Here is a 19,376-nt window from a genome sequence, read left to right as displayed (position 1 = left end):
GGGCAACGGTTGCTCTACACCAATAGTCAACCCCTCCCTGGTTAGATCCGACCACAAACTAAACACCTTGGAAATCCACATCCCCCCCCCCCCACCCACTCCCTCAAAGGTAACTACCATGAAAAACTTCAACAAAGCTAACTTTGGGCTCCTAAAAACAGAGGTGGCTAACTTCACAGCACCCATGCAAATGGGCAATAGTTGCATGACCGCCGAATCATACACCAATGCACTGTACGAACACGTACACAAATGCATGGATCTCGCCATACCTAATAGAACCAAGATGCTCTCCTCCAAGAAAAGGAAGCCAATCTGGTGGTCCCCTGCCATAAACAAACTCTACAACAGAAGGAGGAAACTGATGCAGACTAAGGTGAAGTCCCAAGACTGGAAAAACTCCCTTATCAGTCTCAACAAAAAGTTGAGATCCCTCATCAAATCCTCTAAAGCTAGCTATGAAAACAGAATTGCAGCAGAAAGTAAAGGCAACCACAAGACCTTCTATAGTTATGTAAAGAATCTCCACGGCAATACTCAGATTTGCTCTGAGCTACTGGACAATGGTACCTCCTATACTGAGCCAACAGATGTTGCCAATACACTGGCCAACAGATTCAGTGTCAGTTTTACCCTCTCCCCCCAAAGGACCAATCACAATACCAGTAGATTGCCAAGCACCCAGTATTACTGCTGCACAGGTTAAAACAGCACTGTCCAAGGCCAAGAACACAGCTTCTATGAGATCTAACAATATCCCTGGCTGTGTTCTACATGAACTACAGAGTGAACGGGCACCTCACCTGTGTGCCCTGTTCAATCACAGCCTCACCTCAGGCTTTGACCCTACCGAATGGTGCACTGCTACAGTCATGCCTCTCCACAAAGGAGGACCAACTACAGACCCTGGGAACTATCGCCCAATTAGCCTGATGAGTCTGATATGCAAAGCTATGGAATGCATCATCATGGACCTAATAAACAAGGATATAGGGAATCTCCAAACTCTAGATCCCACACAGTTTGGTTTTGGAAGGGTAGATCATGCCTGCTCAACTTGGTCAACTTCTTTCAGTCAGTCACCAGAGCTGTGGATGAAGGCAAGGTGGTTCATACAGCCTAACTTTATCTGGCCAAGACCTTTGATACCATTCCCTACTCAGGAATCATTGAAAAACTCACTACGCTAGGCATCAACCCCTATATCACTAGATGGGTTGCAAACTGGATCACAGATAGAACCCACAGTGTGAAAGTAGCTGACTCCAAATCAGACTGCTGACCAGTCACGAGTGTAGTCCCACAGGGTTCGGTCCTGGGTCCTCTCCTGTTTGGTATCTACTTCTCTGAAGTCCAAGCCGACACTTAGGGACTCTGGCTGACAAAGTTCACAAATGATTGCAAGTTGGGAACTATTATTAACTCCCCAAGTGATGTTGACATCCTACAGAAAGACCTCATGAAGACCAACAACTGGTGTCAGAACTATGGCCTTAACCTCAATGCAAAAAAATGTGTCGTCATCCCCTTTGGGAAAAACCTGGTTCCCATGAATTACCACATTGATGGTAGCCCAGTGAACACAAAAGGTGTTATAAGAGATCTGGGAACACAGGTTGACAGCAACCTCTCTTTTGACCACCACACTGCCACTGTGGTCAGAAAGTCCTTCTATGTGGCACATCTCATTACTAAGGGTTTTACATCTAGGAAGAAAGAAGTCATTGTCTCCCTCTACTCTTCCCTCATTAGGCCAGTCATAGAGTACAATGCCTCATTTGGCATGTACCTCACTAGACACCTGAAACAACTGGAGAGGCCGCAAAAGTACCTCACAAAGAGGATCCTAGGCCTTAAACACTTGTCCTATATGGGCAGACTCAAAAAACTCCAACTATTCTCCATCTCATATCGCCTACTTAGAGGTGATCTCTGCTTGACTAACAAAGCCATGTCTGACCCAGATCTGTTAGATATGCTGCATCTAAAGAAATCCTAATCCCTGCGCACCACATGCTCCAGAGACCTCAACCTCATTACCACAATCAGTAGAACATGCTGGGGGGACAGGTTCATAACCCAGAGACTGCCCATGCTATGGAACAGACTTCCCATACATCTCAAACAGAGCACCTCATTGGCCCTCTTCAAGAAAATTCTTGATGAGGGATGGGAAATAGAAAATTCACCCCGGGGATCACTCCAGTAGCTCTATTCGACAGAGGCACTGGGAACTAAGGTTGGTTGGCACGATGCCAGGGTAATCCTATGGGCTAGGCTTGTAAAGGCTCCAGGGCCATTAGCCTAGTACACACCTATGAACCTAAGTGTGTACACCCTTAAACTAATGCTTTGTTGCATGTGCACACCCTTAAACTAATACTTTGTTGAAGCACATTTTGATTTAATTACAACATTCAGTCTTCTTGGATACATACCTGCCATCAATTAAAGAGACTCTGATTAACCCCAAATAAAGTTCAGCTGTCCTAGTAGGATTTTCCTGACATTTACTCAGTTGCCTACTACAACAAAAGCCATCGTTCGCAGACAGCTTACAAAGCATCAAAGGGATCTCATTGTTGAAAGGTATCAGTCAGGAGATGGGTACAAAAAAATTTCCACAGCTTTGGATATACCATGGAACACAGTGAAGATAGTCATTAGAAAGTGGAGAAAATATGGGACAACAGTGATGTTGCAAAGAACTGGACGTCCCTCCAAAATTGATGAAAAAACAAGACAAAAACTGGTCAGGGAGGCTGCCAAGAGACCTACAACAACACTGAAGGAACTGCAGGAATTTCTGGCAAGTACTGGTTGTGTACTACATGTGACAACAATCTCCTGTAAACAGAAACCTACACTACATGACCAACCTACTAGTGGCAACAATAATTTGATAAAATTCTTAAATTATTCCATTATTTTTGTCACTCTGAGATACAAAATAAATAAATAAATAAATCTCACTCAGTCATTGAGGAACCACTTACTTTCAGGATTAACTGAGGAAAGCAAATGCATGTCCACCATGAGACCGCAGCCCCTTCAAATGCATGTCCACCTTGAGTCCACAGCCCCTTCAAATCCATGTCCACCATGAGTCCACAGCCCCTTCAAATGCATGTCCACCATGAGTCCACAGCCCCTTCAAATGCATGTCCACCATGAGTCCACAGCCCCTTCAAATGCTGTACAGCAAGGCTGTCCAACCTTAGGTAATCCGAGGGCGGCATTAAAAAAAATATCTAAGGGTCACATCCATAATAATAAATACAGTACATATATCGAAATTACTTGGAGAGTCCTACGGCATTTGTTAGGTTTAGCAAGCACTTCAAAAATTTCATAATAAAGAACTGTCATGGTGCTTATAAAAGTTTGTAATTGAATCAGTAGACAAGATGCAGTAATTTTTAAGTAACAAATGTCTTTCCATTAAGGGCCAGTTTTCTAGCTGTAGTAAAGTATTAAACCTGCTGGCATTAACCCTCATACCTCAGTTGTAAGCAGTGTCAGTGTTTCCTTCTGCATGCTCACTCTTCTTAGCAGCCTGTGGCTCAGTGCTTAAGAAATTCTTCACGGGTCTGAACCACTGGAACTTGTTAGATTCAAATGCACAAAATTTTAGTCCTTTTTTAGAAATTGAATGTCTGTCCTGAAGTGCTTATCACACCTCTGTTTAAAGTTATGACCAAATCCTGTCTGCATTTGTGACCAGCATACCTCTCAACCTCTTCACTTTAATGAGAGCTCTGCGGTAGTTCAGCTTCATTTACTAAAGCAGCTATATCAAGGTCGATGCTTGTAGTTGCCAATCACAGTAAATTTGCAAGAGAATTATCTGTCAGTGAACATCTGTACTTTGATTTAATGAATTTCATCATTGAAAAAGAGCTTTTGCAAAGATATGTGCTCCCAAGCATTGAGCACATCTTGAGTCCAAACTTCCTCAATTTCAGGTACCTCTCTATCGGTAGTGATTTAAACAAATCTCCCTTTTCACTTCTGTTAGTATAAAAAGGGTCTGTTTGCAAATCACACAATTCCAGCTCATGGTTAGATCTTACATTTTTAATAGTGACAGTCAACGGCTGAGTCAAAATTGAAATGTCTTCTTCAATTTCCTTAAAATCACCAAATCGAGTCTCAAAATCTTCAATGATCATGTCAATATACTTCACATGAGCTGAAAATGATATTTTTCTCAAAATTCTTCATTTTTTTCAAAATGTTCTTTGCAATTTGGAAAAAAGTGAAAATATTATTAGCCAATGTTGATTAAAAATCTTCAATTTACTTTTAAAGCCATTCAAATGACCATTTAAGTTAGAAATATTCTGTTGTTTGCCCTGCAGTTTTAAGTTCAGCTCATTCAAATGGTTGGTCATCTGTTATAAATGCAAGATTTGATAAAAATATGGGATCTTGCATTAGATTTTCAAGTTATGTTGTGTCAGACTTCACATCATTTTTAAGAAATATGAGTATTTCTTTCCGAATGGCAAAAAAGCGTTGCAGACATTTTCCAGCACTCGACCAGCGAATATCAGAATGAAGGAGCAAATCACCATATGCAGCATCCATTTCACTCAAGAAATTTCAAAACTTATGATGACTGACAGATCTATTACCTCCTTGTATAATATGTTATTTTTACAGCTACTTTCATGCCATTGACTTGACGTAGAAATTTTCCACAGATGGCTTTGTCATGAATTATGCAATGAATTGTAGAGGAGTTAATATTATTTTGTTTCAATAGTCCACAAAAGCCGCTTCCAGTCCCTGTCATAGCTTTGACCCCATCTGTTATGATGTAGGAACATTTATCAAATCCTCCGTAGTTCATAACAGACTTTTGAACTGCTTTGAAAATATCAGTACCTACATTTAGCAGTCCCATATAAAGATATAAGACTGGGGAGTCCTTCATTAACAGTAAAGTCCTCTTGAATAGCTCGAACAAAAATTAAAAGTTGACTTACGTCACCTTGATCAGTACTTCCATCTAGACACAATGAAACATGCTCACGTTTTGCTATTAAATCACACAGCTTTTTTGAAACATATTGATCCATGTGTTGTATGCGTCTTGCGATGGTCTGTTGAGATAATGCCACTGTTTCGAACGTCTCAATTGTTTTGCCATTTCACTTGCACATTTCTTCACTATCACACTGTCAGTAAAAGGCTTTTTTGCTTTTGCTAACTCCGATGCTACTTTGTATGAAGCTGCAAGACTGAAACTTTGTTTAGTGCTAAGTTTTGCAAAAAAAAAATGGTTTGGTGCATCAATTTCTTCTTATATTCTGCAATAACGGTGTGTCTTGATTCTCCACTATACACATCAAAGGTTTTACTGTGTAACGTACTGTAGTGTCATTTCACATTATAGATTTATAGATTTGTAGGTGTTTACTAGGCTAACGATCACAAGGGCCTTTTTAAGCCTAGCCATGCATCCCAAATCTCTAACAAGTTCTGATACCCTTGATAAGTGTAAACATGGGCCTGGGAGAAGAACCATTTACAGGTTATCTGTGTCCATTAGAGACAGGTGCCAAACCAGGGATGAATTTCCTGTTCCCCATCCAATTGTCGAAGTTACACTTGAATTGGGTTTGGGAGGAACTCTGCTTCACAGGGATAGAGAGCCTGTTCCATAGACAGGGTGGTCTCTAGGATACATATCTATCTCTCCAGCAGGTCCTATTTATATCACAGGCAAGGTTTAAGTGTTTAGAACAGGTAATTCTGGTCCTGTTTGTTTGTGGATATGCAGAAGGTCCATCAGAGTGTGGTCTGACAATGCTCTTTATGCCAGGCATAGATCTCCCCTCAAAAGCTTGTAGGAGACAGAATACAGGGATAGGGCCTCGAGGCAGTCTGCATAGGACATAATACTCACACCCTGTAATATTTTAGTGAGGAGCCTCTGTGGATGTTCCAGTTGTTGGATATGCCTGGTTAGCTACATACCAAAGGGGGCATTATACTCAATGATAGGTCTGATGAATGCCAAATACAGTGGAACAATGACTTCCTTGGACTTAGATGCCATACCTTTGTTTATAAGTTGTGCAACACAGAATGATTTCCTCACCACTGTAGACACATGATGATCGAAGGCTTGATTACTATCTATGTGTGTCCCTAAGTCCCTGACTACTGGGTCAACTCTAAGGGGTGTGTTGTCAATATGATAGTTACCAAATATGGATGACTTCCCAAAGGATACTTTTATGCATTTCTTGGCATTTAGTTTTAGTCCATGGCCCTGACACCAGTTGTTTGTCTGTGTCAGCCCCTCCTGAAGAACATTTGTGTCAGTGTGAGATTCCATGACAGCTCCTAATTTGCAATCATCTGCAGATTTAGTCAGCCAGAGACCACTGACATTGGCCTTGACTTCTGAGAAGTAAATGCCAAAAAGGAGATGTCCAAGGACTGATCCCTGAGGGACTCCACTTGTGACTGGCCTCTTTGTAGAGGTGGACTCCCCAATTCTAACTTCCTGGGTCCTGCTGTGAGCCAGTTGGCTATCCTCCAGGTGACATATGGGTTTGTACCTAACCTCTTGAGTTTGTCAACAATGCCCGAGTGGGGTATTGTGTCAAATGCCTTGGCCAGGTCAAGGTAGGCAGTGTGAACGATTTTGCCCTCATCCATTGCTTTGATGACCTTCTCAAAGAAGTCCACCAGGTTGAGTAAACATGATTTGCCATTGACAAAACCAAACTGGGTTGGGTCCAGTGTCTGTAGGTTTACTATATCTCTGTTGATCATCTCCATGATAATTCTTTCCATGGCTTTACATATAAGACTAGTGAGACTTATTGGACTGTAGTTTCCAGGGTCTATAGATGGCCCACCTTTGTGCAGAGGGATGACTGTTGCCTTTCTCCATTCCCGAGGCACAAAGCCTGTTTAGAGGCTACAGTTAAATAGTAATTCTAGAGGCCCTGATAGGTCATGTTTCATGCTATTTAGAAGGCATCCTGGGATATTGTCTGGGCCCATTGATGCAGTATGCTTGGTCTTAGAGAAAGCATTAAGGATCTGTTCCCTAGTGATACTAGGGGGAGTTTATTTGATGATATTTCCTGAGGGAAGGTTGAGTGGGAGAGAGGAGTAATGTTGGAGCTGCATTTATCAGCCAGGAGGTTTGCTATATCTTCTGGCTCAATATAGGTGGCTCCATTTACAATGAGCTCTGCACACAACTGTGTATTGCCTTTGAGGTTGCGGACATAGCTAAAGAATGCTTGTGGTTGTCCTTGGCCTGGGAGGCCAAACTTACCTCAAATTTGGCTTAGGTAAACTTTATTTGTTCTCTGAGTTGCTTGTTTAGCTTGATGTGAGTGCTTTTATCCTGCTGGGTGCTGCACCTCCTAATTTTTACCATAACTTTTTTCCTCCTGTTATATAGCCGATTGATTTTGTGATTTCACCAGGGTGGCTTGTTTTTTTGAGTTAGTTCTGTATTTCTTCCTGGTGAGTACACCTGACTCTATGCAGCTATTAACATGCTTGTACAGGGTTTCTGTGAACAGTTCTGCATAGGCAGAAGTGTTCACACAGTTTATGGGGGCTTGAAAATTTGTCAGGTTCTTACTTAATAGCAGGAGGTTAGCCTTAGAATAGTTCCTGAATATTCCAGGTTTAGTTGGGAGTCCAGGTTTTATTTTACTTAAAAGGAGACCATTTTGTGGTCTGACCTTACCAGGGAAGGCATTACAGTAGGGGGTGTGCAGCAGTTTGCCATATTAGTAAGGACCAGATCCAGTATGTTTGCACCCCTGGTTGGTGTATTGACTATCTGGTCCCAGGAATTTGTGTTTACAAATCCAAGAATCTCTGTGCCTGTGCATTTGGTGTCATGTAGGATTTCCAGTTAATAGTGGGGTAATTAAAGTCACCCATGAATATGGCATTGGGTTAGATGGTTAATGTTTCTAATACGTTTAAATACATTATATGGGTTTCCTGGGTCATAGAAGGGGACCTATAGCTTGCAAGGAAGTGGTATTAGATATTGCCTATGGTGATTTGAACATGGAGCAGCTCAAGTGCATTGTCCTGTTTGGCCAGTCTTGAAGTATATTTATTTTTGGTGTAAATAGAGACACCTCCACCTTTAGTTCCTCCCTCTGAAGTAGCTGGTGTAAATATGTGAAAGGCATTATAACCTTGCACTGTTGGAGTGCTCTCTGAGGCTTTAAACCATGTCACATGACCACACAGACATCAGCACTTTCTAGGGTAAAGAGACCTTCTAAGGAGTGAGTTTTTTGTTTAGCCTTCTAGCATTCAACAGTAATACCTTCAGATTTTCTTGGTTTTGATTTGCTATGTTGGAAGTACTTTCAGTTTGACATTGCCTAAAATAGGCACTATGGGGGAAGACAATGTTTTAGCTAATATTCGAAAGCCTAGAGGCGAGAGGTGCAGACCATCCCTGGCAAAGCAGCATGGTCTGTTGACCATCTCCTTCCATGCTGACAAATATTGGACCCCCTTAGAATGACACCAGAAACTAAGCCAATTATTAAAGTCAATCATCTTTTGTTCATATTGTGGCATCATCCCTGGAGAAGGTAAAATGCTACTCAATGCTAGGCTAATACCAGCCTGGGACACATATTCCGAGAGCTCCATGATGTCTCTCTTCATATAGTCTAGGTAGATACATTTCAGGTCATTTACTCCCACGTGGACTATGACTGAGTCATACTGGTAATTGTGATCCAGTGACCTGATTGCATGAGTAATGTGGCAGATTCTAGCCTCTGATAAGCAACTGACAGTAACTTTCTCCTTACTCAGGCTGAGAGGGTCATCAGTGTCTCTCATGATGGAAACGTATACTCTTTATGCACTGACAAAACTTGCATGCATACAAGACACTGAATTTTATTCCTTTTGTTTGTAATCAAATACTCTGAGTCCCATCAGCTTTGATAGACTCACTTTTCATCTTCAGTTTTTCTTTTCCTGTTAGGCATTTTTGTTTCTGGATAAGCAATAATAAAACACAACCTCAATATGCTGAAGCTGAAGCAACTGAACAAACTAAAAACACTAATTGCCCGCTCATAGGTTCATAGGTTCATACTAGGCTATCGGCCCTAGAGTCTATACAAGCCTAGCCATAACAATTCCCTGGCTATTTCTTCCCAGAATATTTACTTCCCTGGTCCCCTGTCTAGCAGGGTGACTGACATGATCCCCGGGGCGAATTTCCTATCCCCCATCCAATCATCAAGGTTCCTTTTGAAGAGGGCCAAAGAGGCGCTCAGCGTGACATGCATGGGCAGTCTATTCCAGAGTCTGGGGAGTCTCTGGGTCAGGAACCTATCCCTCCAGCATGTTTTGTTCATTGTGATGACCAGGTTTAGATCCCTGGAGCATGTGGCTTTGAGGGATTGGGATTTCTTTAAGTGTAGCATGTCCAACAGCACTGGGTTTGACGTTGTCTTGTATGTTAAGCAGAGATCGCCTCTGAGTAGGCGAAATGCAACAGAGTATAGCTGGAGTTTTTTTAGACAGTCAGCATAGGGCATCTGCTTTAGGCCTGTGATTCTTTTAGTGAGGTATTTCTGTGACCACAAGATTCATCCTGGACCATGCGCGTTGGAACAAAACAGTGTACAAAATTTAACACGAACTTTTCATGCACTGCACATCTCTCTTCAGTCTAATACAGTCAGTATGCAAAATAATGTTGTCTTAAATTCAACAATTTTAACATACTAAAGCTGACAATAACAAGTAATAAGGCAAACTCCAAATACAACTACGAACATCTTTAAAAAGCATAATTGGACCCCCCCCAGAGCTAGGTCAGATAAGTTACTGTTAGGAAAATAAAGCACATTCCCCCAAACACAACTGTCACGATCCAAACTATCCATACTACACTTTCAATCAGAAGCTTTACCTTACTCTAGGAGTCTAGAAGCAGTGAGAGTAAGGTGCAAGCAATGAATTGCTATCCCGCTTCTCCTGTATTGTTTTATAGGCCACGTCCCTCCATTCCCTCCTTCTCAGCCTGGGTAGCTCCACAAATAGTGCATGGCATCACTCTACCCCAGAAAAAGCCACCAACCAGAATAATGCAGTTGTAAGGATGCCTGCATGTTTGCTTAACTTCATAGTTTATTGCTGCATTTAAAATCAGGTAAAACGCTGAAGAAAGTCATACCTCTCAGAGCAAGAAATCTGGACAAAGCCATATAACAGGGGGACAAATACAAAAAAGAGAAATATTGCTCTTACAAACTTCAAAAGTTGATATACTAAAAAGTTTTGCATTAGCATGATTTTTCTGAAGGTCATGACATCTGAAACTCAAATGTCTGTCATTATTTTCTGACTTCAGTAATCAATGATTTGCCACAAAACACAAATGTTACGAGAAACAGACAAAATATATGTGGCAAAAATCTGGGCATTCTGTGAAAATCTGGACAGTTGAGCGGTATGAAGAGAGTGCATGTGTGAGCGATCGGAGAGAGAGAGTGAGTGAGTGAATGCAGGTATGAATCTGAAAAGTGTGTGTGTGTGTGTGTGTGTGTGTGTGTGTGTGTGTGTGTGTGTGTGTGTGTGTGTGTGTGTGTGTGTGTGACTGGAGAGAGAGTGAGTGAATGCAGGTATGAAAGCTGAAGTGTGTGTGTGTGTGTGTGTGTGTGTGTGTGTGTGTGAGTGATCTGAGAGAGAGTGAATGAATGTAGGTATGAAAGTTGGTGTGTGTGTGTGTGTGTGTGTGTGTGTGTGTGTGTGTGTGTGTGTGTGTGTGTGTGTGTGTGTGTGTGTGTGTGTGTGTGTGTGTGATCAGAGAGAGTGAGTGAATACAGGTATGAAAGCTGAAGAGACTGTGTGTGTGTGTGTGTGTGTGTGTGTGTGTGTGTGTGTGTGTGTGTGTGTGCACATGCACGATCAGAGAGACAGAGTGAGTGAATGCAAGTATGAAAGCTGAAGAGTGTGTGTGTGTGTGTGTGTGTGTGTGTGTGTGTGTGTGTGTGTGTGTGTGTGTGTGTGTAAATGATCAGAGGGAGAGAGAGTAAGTGAATGCAGGTATGAAAGCTAAAGTGCGTGTGTGTGTGTGTGTGCGTGTGTGTGTGTGTGTGTGTGTGTGTGTGAGCAATTGGAGAGAGAGAGAGAGTGAGTGAATGCAGGCATGAAAGCTGAAGAGTGTGTGTGTGTGTGTGTGTGTGTGTGTGTGTGTGTGTGTGTGTGTGTGTGTGTGTGTGTGTGTGTGCGTTTGTGCTTATCACCATGCTATTTGCAGTTATGCAGCAGTACAGGCGGGCTGCACAAAATTGCACCATGGGTTGCATCCAGCCCACGAGCCATGTTTTGGTCAGCCTTGCTGTGCAGAATGCATTCAGGTAGGATCACAAAAAACATAAAGAAAAAAATGAAACAGCATCAACCACACTACCATCATGAGAATCCAGCAAAAGATAGCTCCAATGTCCCAGCAGCTGTCAGCCCAGCAACAGTACACTACAACATAACCATCCTAATTGTGTTGTGTACAAAAGCAAATCACCCTTTTGAAGTATGGGACTACAGATATTTGGTGTTCAGATTGATGGTGGTATCTTACATGCATGGCACAGCATGTCACCGTATCCTAAGATTCAACAGCTAGTCACTCAGTTCATCCTCCAGTGCCCACAGTCAAAGAACAACTTTCAATGGGAATGCTAGTTAGTCTCAGAGCCCTGCGCTACCCTTTTAGAATGTATTGTAGTGGCACAAACTATATGATTGGATGAGTTCTGTGCCTCTTAATTGGCTAACTTTGTGTTAGGAGACTATCTGATTGGCTCATATAGTGCAATGCCAATTGGCTGTATTTGCGATATATGAGCCAATCAAAAACTGTAATGCGGCGCCACCTCTGTTCTATGGAGACCAGTGGAAAAGTGACTCTCAATTATGTGAAATGCGCAGCATTCCGCATAGTCAGGAGCACTTGGCTAGTATAGCTTCACCATGCAATCTCACTCTACAGGCATCTTACATTCCATCAGAGCAAAATTTTGCAGCAGACAAGTTGAGCAGGACAACGGCAGATCATCATGAATGGAGACTAGATCAGGGGGTCTTCCAACATTTGATTCATCTGTGGAGAGCTCTTCATGTAGACCTTTTTGCCTCCACACTAAACAATCAGCTGTCAAAATTCTGCTCAAGGAGTCCATGCAAGAAAGCCTGGATGACAGATGCCTTTTGTTTTCCTTGGACAGTAATCTTCCTGTATGCTTTCCCACCCTTTCCACTGATATCTAAAGTACTTCTGCAGATTCAGAAGGAATTCCCCAAGATTATTGTAGTAATTCCCTTATAGCCCAGGCAACAGTAGTTCTGTCTTCTTTTGAAATTGGCCAGGGGTAATTACCACAAGCCTCCTCCCAGTCTGGCTCTACTCACACAAGAATAGGGATGCTTGATACACCCTGACTTCAGTCATGTTCAATTGACTGTGACTGCCTGGATGATAAGGTCTTAAATTCTTTTAGGCACCTGTGTACTGAGGATGTACAGCAAGTACTAATGGAGGCATTGAAGCCTGCTACTAGAAAATCATATATAAGCAAATGGAAAAGGTTTTCTAGTTGTTTCCAACAAAATAACCAGCACCCATTCAGGCCTAGTGTTTCCCTGATTTTCAATTGTTTGTGTGAATTAGTTTCCTATGGCCTGTCTTACTCCTCTGTCAAGGTTCATTTGTCAGAAATTTCAGCATGTTTGTCTGTGGATTTCCCTCTTTCAGTGCACTCACATGCCAAAATATTTTGAAACAGGTATTACACAAGACACCACCAAGAAAACCAGTAGATTTTTCCATGGGATTTTAATTTTGTGTAAGAAAAGCTAACATTTTCTCCATTTAAAGTAGCTCATCAGGCTGACGTGAAGTTCTTAACATGGAAAAGAGTTACTGATTGCTCTGACCTCTGTGAGACGAGGATCTAAATTACAAGCTCATATGCTGGGTCACACATACCTCATTTTTCACAGAGAAAGGATTTCTTTGAGAACCAGTCCTTCTTTTATACCTAAAGTGGTATCCAACTTTACTTTAAGCTACACTATCTATCTTTGTGTGTTCTTCCCTGAACCCAAAAAATGAGGGAGAAAGGATACTTAAGGATACTTTATACCTTGGAAGTCCACAGACAACTCAGGTACTATCTTGACAGAACAAAATCTTTCAAAATTTCTGCTCAGGTGTTCATTTCTTGTGAAGGTAAGAAGGGACAACTTGTCTCAAAACAAGTGGTTGTCTCAGGTTATTACCTTTTATTTCCACCACAATAAATGTATTCCAGGCAGGGTCAAGGCCTACTCTACCAGGGCCTTGGCCTCATCTGTGGCTTTTTGGAAAGGACTGGACTCTAAAAGTATTCTAGAAGCAGAACCTTTGCCCTATCACATACTCTTAGAAAGCTCTACAAGGTAAATTCCTTTTCCAGGTCTAGGACAAGATTTGCTAGGACCATTCTCCAGGGGCTCCTGGACACTTCTCATTCCACCTCCCAAATGTAGTTAGCTGGGTAATCTACCCATACCGCTAAGGTTACTGCAGCAGTGATCAATATGAAGAACAAAGTACAGTCGTGTAAACAAGCTCATCATAACAGTAGATGTTTGAGTGATCTCTGCTGCAGCAGCTGCTCCCTGCAAACACCTTCCACCCATGTTTATTAGTGTTTTTTTTATTATACCAGGGTGTGGACACGTATTTTTTTCTTTTGTGAGCAATATCCTGTCATGGCTTAGCCTCCTTCTCTTAGTTGGCATGAAAGCTCGGAAAGGCTTGGCGCCCAAGCCTGTTTTTTATTCAGGTCAGCTGAAGCTGTCTAATGGTTTGGGCACACAGAAGGTATCTTGAAGCTTTGGAAGCTGGTTGGCTGTTATATCCTTGGCAGGTTATAGTCCATGTATCTATGGCTGCTGCAGCAGTGATCATTCAAACGTCTACTGTTAAGGTAAGTTTTCTTACACACCTGTACTTTGTCCTGCATCTCAGGTATTCACAGTGCGGTGGCAGTGATTTCATGTGGGATTTTGGAAGTGGAAGCATAAATACATAAAAAGTGAACATATCTGTAAAACAAACACTTCTTCCTTCGTACCTGAGGTAGTGTGTATTATCTCCTTGAACAAAGTTGTTAAACTACTGGTCTTCTTCCAGAAAAATGACAGTGAAGTACAACAATTACATCATATTCTAGAAACATTTAGATAAATGATAGTATATGGAAAAACAAAATACCTCAGAAAAACTTAACCAGCTGTTTTAACTGAAGGAAAACAAAGACAGCTTTCACCATCACTGTGTGAATGTATGGCAAATGGTATTGCCTTGTTTTAACTACAGCAAAATATTTGTGGAGCCTCCAAGAACACTTTTCACAAGAGCTATTGCCAGCTCTGTTTTTTACAATTGGAATGTTTCAGCTCAGTACGTTGTAGATGTTGCTTCAGTTGTTAATATGCCCACTGGCAAGTTTTCCCAGTTAACAAAATCCAGTTAGCTAATTTAATTAATTATCTACATATGTTTTTATGTACATGTTTGTATTTGTTAATCAGGGTAAAGAGCTGCGCTATCTGGACCTTTTCAGATAATCCAGGAGTGGTCTCTAGTTAAGTTTCTTAGGTAACACAGTTAGGTAAGGCAGAATTAGTTGTACATAGTTTGAAAAAGTAGATCTGTTAAATAATTCTGCTTACTTATTAGATTTTGCTGACCCAGAAAACTACAAAAATATATTTTACAGAGGAGAGAGAGAGAGATCAAATGAGCAGTTCTGACACACAAGCATTTATAAAGATCAAAATTCTGAATAATACATTGCCAAAATGTGAAGATAAAATTTTGCATATCGTCTTTGTGACAATTTTCACATCATCAGACATTAACATCCACCACAGTATTATCAGACTCTGTAGAATTCAAATCTTAATTGTACTGTTTTGTTTTCTTAGTTGTAATTTATTTGAAATGACCTGAAATAAATGGGTTCATATTAGAACGACGAAAACGCATTTTGTTGAATGTGTTTTCGTTGACACGTAGCGCGAACAGGCAAAACAGCAAAGCAGCTGTTCAGCAAATTCTTTTCCTGGGAAAGAAGTCGCTTGAACGCTTCATTGCTTTGCTTGTTCTGGAGTGTAGTGTGGTCCCTTGTCTGGTATAGCTCCCGAGCGTGATTGTGCAACAGTTACTGACCTTAGGGTTAGGGTGCGGGTTAAGTGCATATGTATGAAAGTGTTTACTGTTTTTTATTTTGCGTTAGATATATGGTTGAGTTACATGTGTGTGTGTTTTTAGCTGTTTGCTTTTGTTTTTTTGGGGGGTAGGATTAGGGTTAAGGTAAGTGTGTTTGTGTTTGGAACTGTTTATGTAAATGTGAGAGAGTTACTGACCTTAGGGTTAGGGTGCGGGTTAAGGTAAGTGCATATGTTTTAAAATGTTTACTGTTTTTTTTTTTTTTTGTTAGATGTATGGTTGGGTTAAGTGCATATGTGTATTTAGTTGTTTTCTGGTTTTTGGGGAGGTGTAATTAGAGTTAGGGTATGTGTGTATGTGTTTGGAAGTGTTTAATTTTTTTTTGGGGGGGGGGTTGGAACAGTGATTTCTTTCCCTAGGAAAGAAATTGCTGTTCTGTGGTTTCGACATTTTCAGCGTTCGCTGAATATGTTTCGATGTAACACCATTCGCTGTTTTCAGTGTTCGGTGTTATAATATGAACCCAAATAAATACTTCAGTCCTATTTTCTTAAAGTGCCCGTTTCATATTTGTACATGCTTTCTTTAAATCTTTTACACTTGCTTTCACAGAGTACTTTGTAGGGCATTGATGAGAACTATGTAGGCAGTCTTAGATCTCGGAAATGAAAATTAGCATTACTTTATCTGCAGAATTTATTTCTCTTATCGTTCATAGGCTCATTCATGTACACCAGACTAATGACCACTAGGGCCTTTACAAGCCTAGACATGCAACCCAAATGTGTCCTACAAGTTGTACATTTTAGATGTTTATATAGCGGAAGGTCATTGGTTATGACGATTTACTGACTGCCTATGTCCATCACAGACATAGATGCCAGACCAGGGGTGAATTTTTGATTTCCTAACCAATGGTCAAAGTTACGTTTGACCATTGTTACATTTGGACAGCTTGACGAAATGTATGTGCTGCAAGAACTTTAGTGGGTCATCAGCACATCCAGAGACAGTGTGAAATGAGATTGTAAACTGCAGGTCAGCAAAGCATGCATTCCTAATCTGAGGTGTGTTTTATAGATGTGCACATAAAGACATGATTTTTTTGGTGTTCTGTTTTTATCTTTATAAATGAAATTAGATGAACACAGGAAGTATATTTTTCTTGAGCTACAGTTATATGGTTTATACCATGTGTGAAGTGGCATGAAGATCTAATGTGGCTACAACCAGACTGATAATAGACTAACAAGGGGTAATTGCTATGTTGGCTTACATTTTTTCAGTTAAAAGCGGAAGTTATATATTTTTGACTTTTCAGTGCTGCATGGTGACCTAGTGTATTTTGTGGGTTGAACCACTTCATTACCTGTTTCTTCCTGTCTAAGTTCATGGAATAAGGGGATGTCTGAGTCAGATCAGGGCATCTGATTTTTTGTGCTTTGCACAATTAATATTGCAACGTATACTCAAATAATGAACTGCACAGAAACAAAGTTCCAGCATACTCATAATGTGCAGAATATTCTAAAGTATTAAAAGACACCGATTACTCATAAGCATATTTTGATGAGAAGGTTGAACTACTGTGTGTGTGTGTGTGTGTGTGTGTGTGTGTGTGTGTGTGTGTGTGTGTGTGTGTATATATATATATATATATATATATATATGTATACATATATATATATATATATATATATATGTGTGTGTGTGTGTGTGTGTGTGTGTATATATATATATATATATATATATATATATGTGTGTGTGTGTGTGTGTGTGTGTGTGTGTGTGTGTGTGCACTATCATGTTTGATATGAGGGTTGGGATAGAGATCTTGGCATATGGAGGATTTGTTTGCAAGAAGATAACACTGGGTAACAGTGAATTGCAGGCATTATGTAATTTTATGTTCTTGCCCATCACGGATTATGCAGAATGTTGATTAAGCAGAACTTGTTTGGTACAGGTGTTGGCAGAAGCAGTCTGATGGGAAGTTACATTAGTAAAACATGGTACTGAGCTGAACCTGTCACAGCTGGTTCTCACAAGAGCACACTAAACAGGGACAGCAGCAGCTGTGTAAACACACAGAAAACAGAGGCAGACATGCTATATAAATAGATATTCAAGAAACTTTGCAGGTAAGAGAGAGTAGGCCATGATATAAATTTATAAATTCATCAGCAAATTGTACAGAAGTACTGTATAGCAACGTACTTAAATGTGCAACTGTCGACAGTTACCCATGGTTTTAAACAGAACACAGTGGTAATCTAGAAGGCTTGAGTGAAGTCTGGTATCCCACCTGTGAACCAGAGGGTGACAGGACTAACAAGAAACAGAATACAAAAGATTAGTCCAGATAAAATCACTTTTGCTAGCAAATCGAAGAAACCCTCTCTCTTTCTCTTTCATACAAAAACACTCGTCCATCTACGTACCTAACTGAATAGACTACTTGCAACTTCAACAGGCATCTTTATACCTCCCACAGGCAGAGTATGAGAGAGAGACTTTCCTAGAGCTACATTGTTTTAAACAGCTGATGCATCTATTCTAATACAGCCAAGAAACATTTTAGTCCATTTAAGTGGTTCCAGGGATCCCCCATGCTTTTTTGCAAAATAAATATTTTCTCATTCATCCATCCAAAACCCTTTTTTTCCCATTTTTATACATGAGATTGGGGTGTCACATCAACAGAGACTATAGCCAATGTTCACACAGCCGAGTAAAGAGCTCCTTTAGAAATACTGCAATATAATCGTATCAGACAATTTAGAAATACTGCAATATATTTCCTACATATTTTACTCCTTTTTTTTCCTGACTTTCCTTTCAACTCAAAACTCTTAACAATTTTATTTGTCCTTTTTTATCTTTTCTGTTTTTTCTACCTTAGCTTGACAATATATTCAGTTACTGTAACCTTTCTTTGCACTTCCCTCCCATTGCCCCAGCAATGAGAAGGTATAACAGACCTTTTGTTTGGAGAGCTTGTATGTTAATCACCAAAGACGGCTGTAATTGGTGAGATTACCTGACCAACAAGTGGTGGGACAGGCTGACAGAGAGGCAGTCATCCAACTGTATTTTTTTTTCAGTATCATAACTCCCTCCACCTATATGTTGCCACTATGTGTAGGGTCAGCTGGCAATAAGACCACATTGAGAGTGGGTCCACCATACTCTTTCCTGTACTCTACAGATCAGCATCATATCCTTTGGGTTCCAACCACTCCCATGGCCCATTGCATGATGCGCAACACATTCCCCCTCCCCTCCAGAATAGGTACACCCAATTCTACCTGTCATTCTGTCAGTTGTCCAAGGTGACTATTTAAATTAGGCCACCTGAGCCGTATTAAGGGCTTTATAGTTCTATGTCACCAAATGGTCAGTTGCATCTTGGGGTGGAGGAATGTAAGCTGCCAACTTAGTGTCATTTTCTGCTGGAAGTAAACTAGCTGTTCATTGTAATTGTTTTATTATAATCTGGGTATTAGTTACAAAAATGTTAATTTTATCTGTCGATGTAGTTTGAAATGTTTTTTTTTAATCACAGCACAGTAACAGATTAAAATGCTTCTTTGTTCTCCTGAAGAGTGCAATTTTCAGACTAAAATTGTGTAATATAATCTTTTGAGATTATGTTTTTTATTCTTCTTTAGGTATGTGCCATCCAAGAAATTATACAGATACTCCTCCCACCAAAAAGAGCACAGTAGAAGACCTTCATGACCCCATCCCATCTCTATTCCAGGCTCTCACGGAGGGAGAAACACAGCTGAATTGGAACATTGTTTCTTTTCCTGTCACTGAAGAGCTGTCATATCATGAAAGCTTGGTCTCCTTTTTAGAAACAGTTAATCAGCATCGTCAGCCTAACGTCTCTGTAAACAGCAATGGTGCCCATATACCGTACAACAATGAAAAAGGTAAGGCATAGCCTTCTTAGCTACTATGATACACGTGTGCTTCGTAAGGGCACTAAAGGGATAAGATATACCATGTCCACTGGAATACAGGTTTTGGACCTGAAGGCTTTGCTGGTGACCATGGTCAGTAACTGACACATATACTGGGCTTTGACCAGTCATTTGGGTGGTGGATGAGACAG

The 19,376-nt window shown here is 40.7% G+C and overlaps 1 protein-coding gene across 2 annotated transcripts in view; it reads left to right on the top strand.

Annotated features, from left to right (window-relative positions):
* Positions 1–19,376, top strand: part of TWSG1 (twisted gastrulation BMP signaling modulator 1) — a 315,372-nt gene that overhangs the window by 216,998 nt on the left and 78,998 nt on the right. For both annotated transcript variants that reach the window (XM_044067966.1, XM_044067967.1), the window contains exon 4: positions 18,928–19,194. In XM_044067966.1, the coding sequence (XP_043923901.1) occupies positions 18,928–19,194 (267 nt within the window). The remainder of the gene's footprint in view (positions 1–18,927; positions 19,195–19,376) is intronic.

Source organism: Protopterus annectens, chromosome 3.part1 (genome assembly GCF_019279795.1).
Source record: "Protopterus annectens isolate FY-2018-M chromosome 3.part1, PAN1.0, whole genome shotgun sequence".
Classification (NCBI taxonomy): Eukaryota; Metazoa; Chordata; order Ceratodontiformes; family Protopteridae; genus Protopterus; species Protopterus annectens.
Note: the sequence above shows the minus strand (reverse complement) of the source record. Positions and strands in the feature narration are given on the sequence as shown.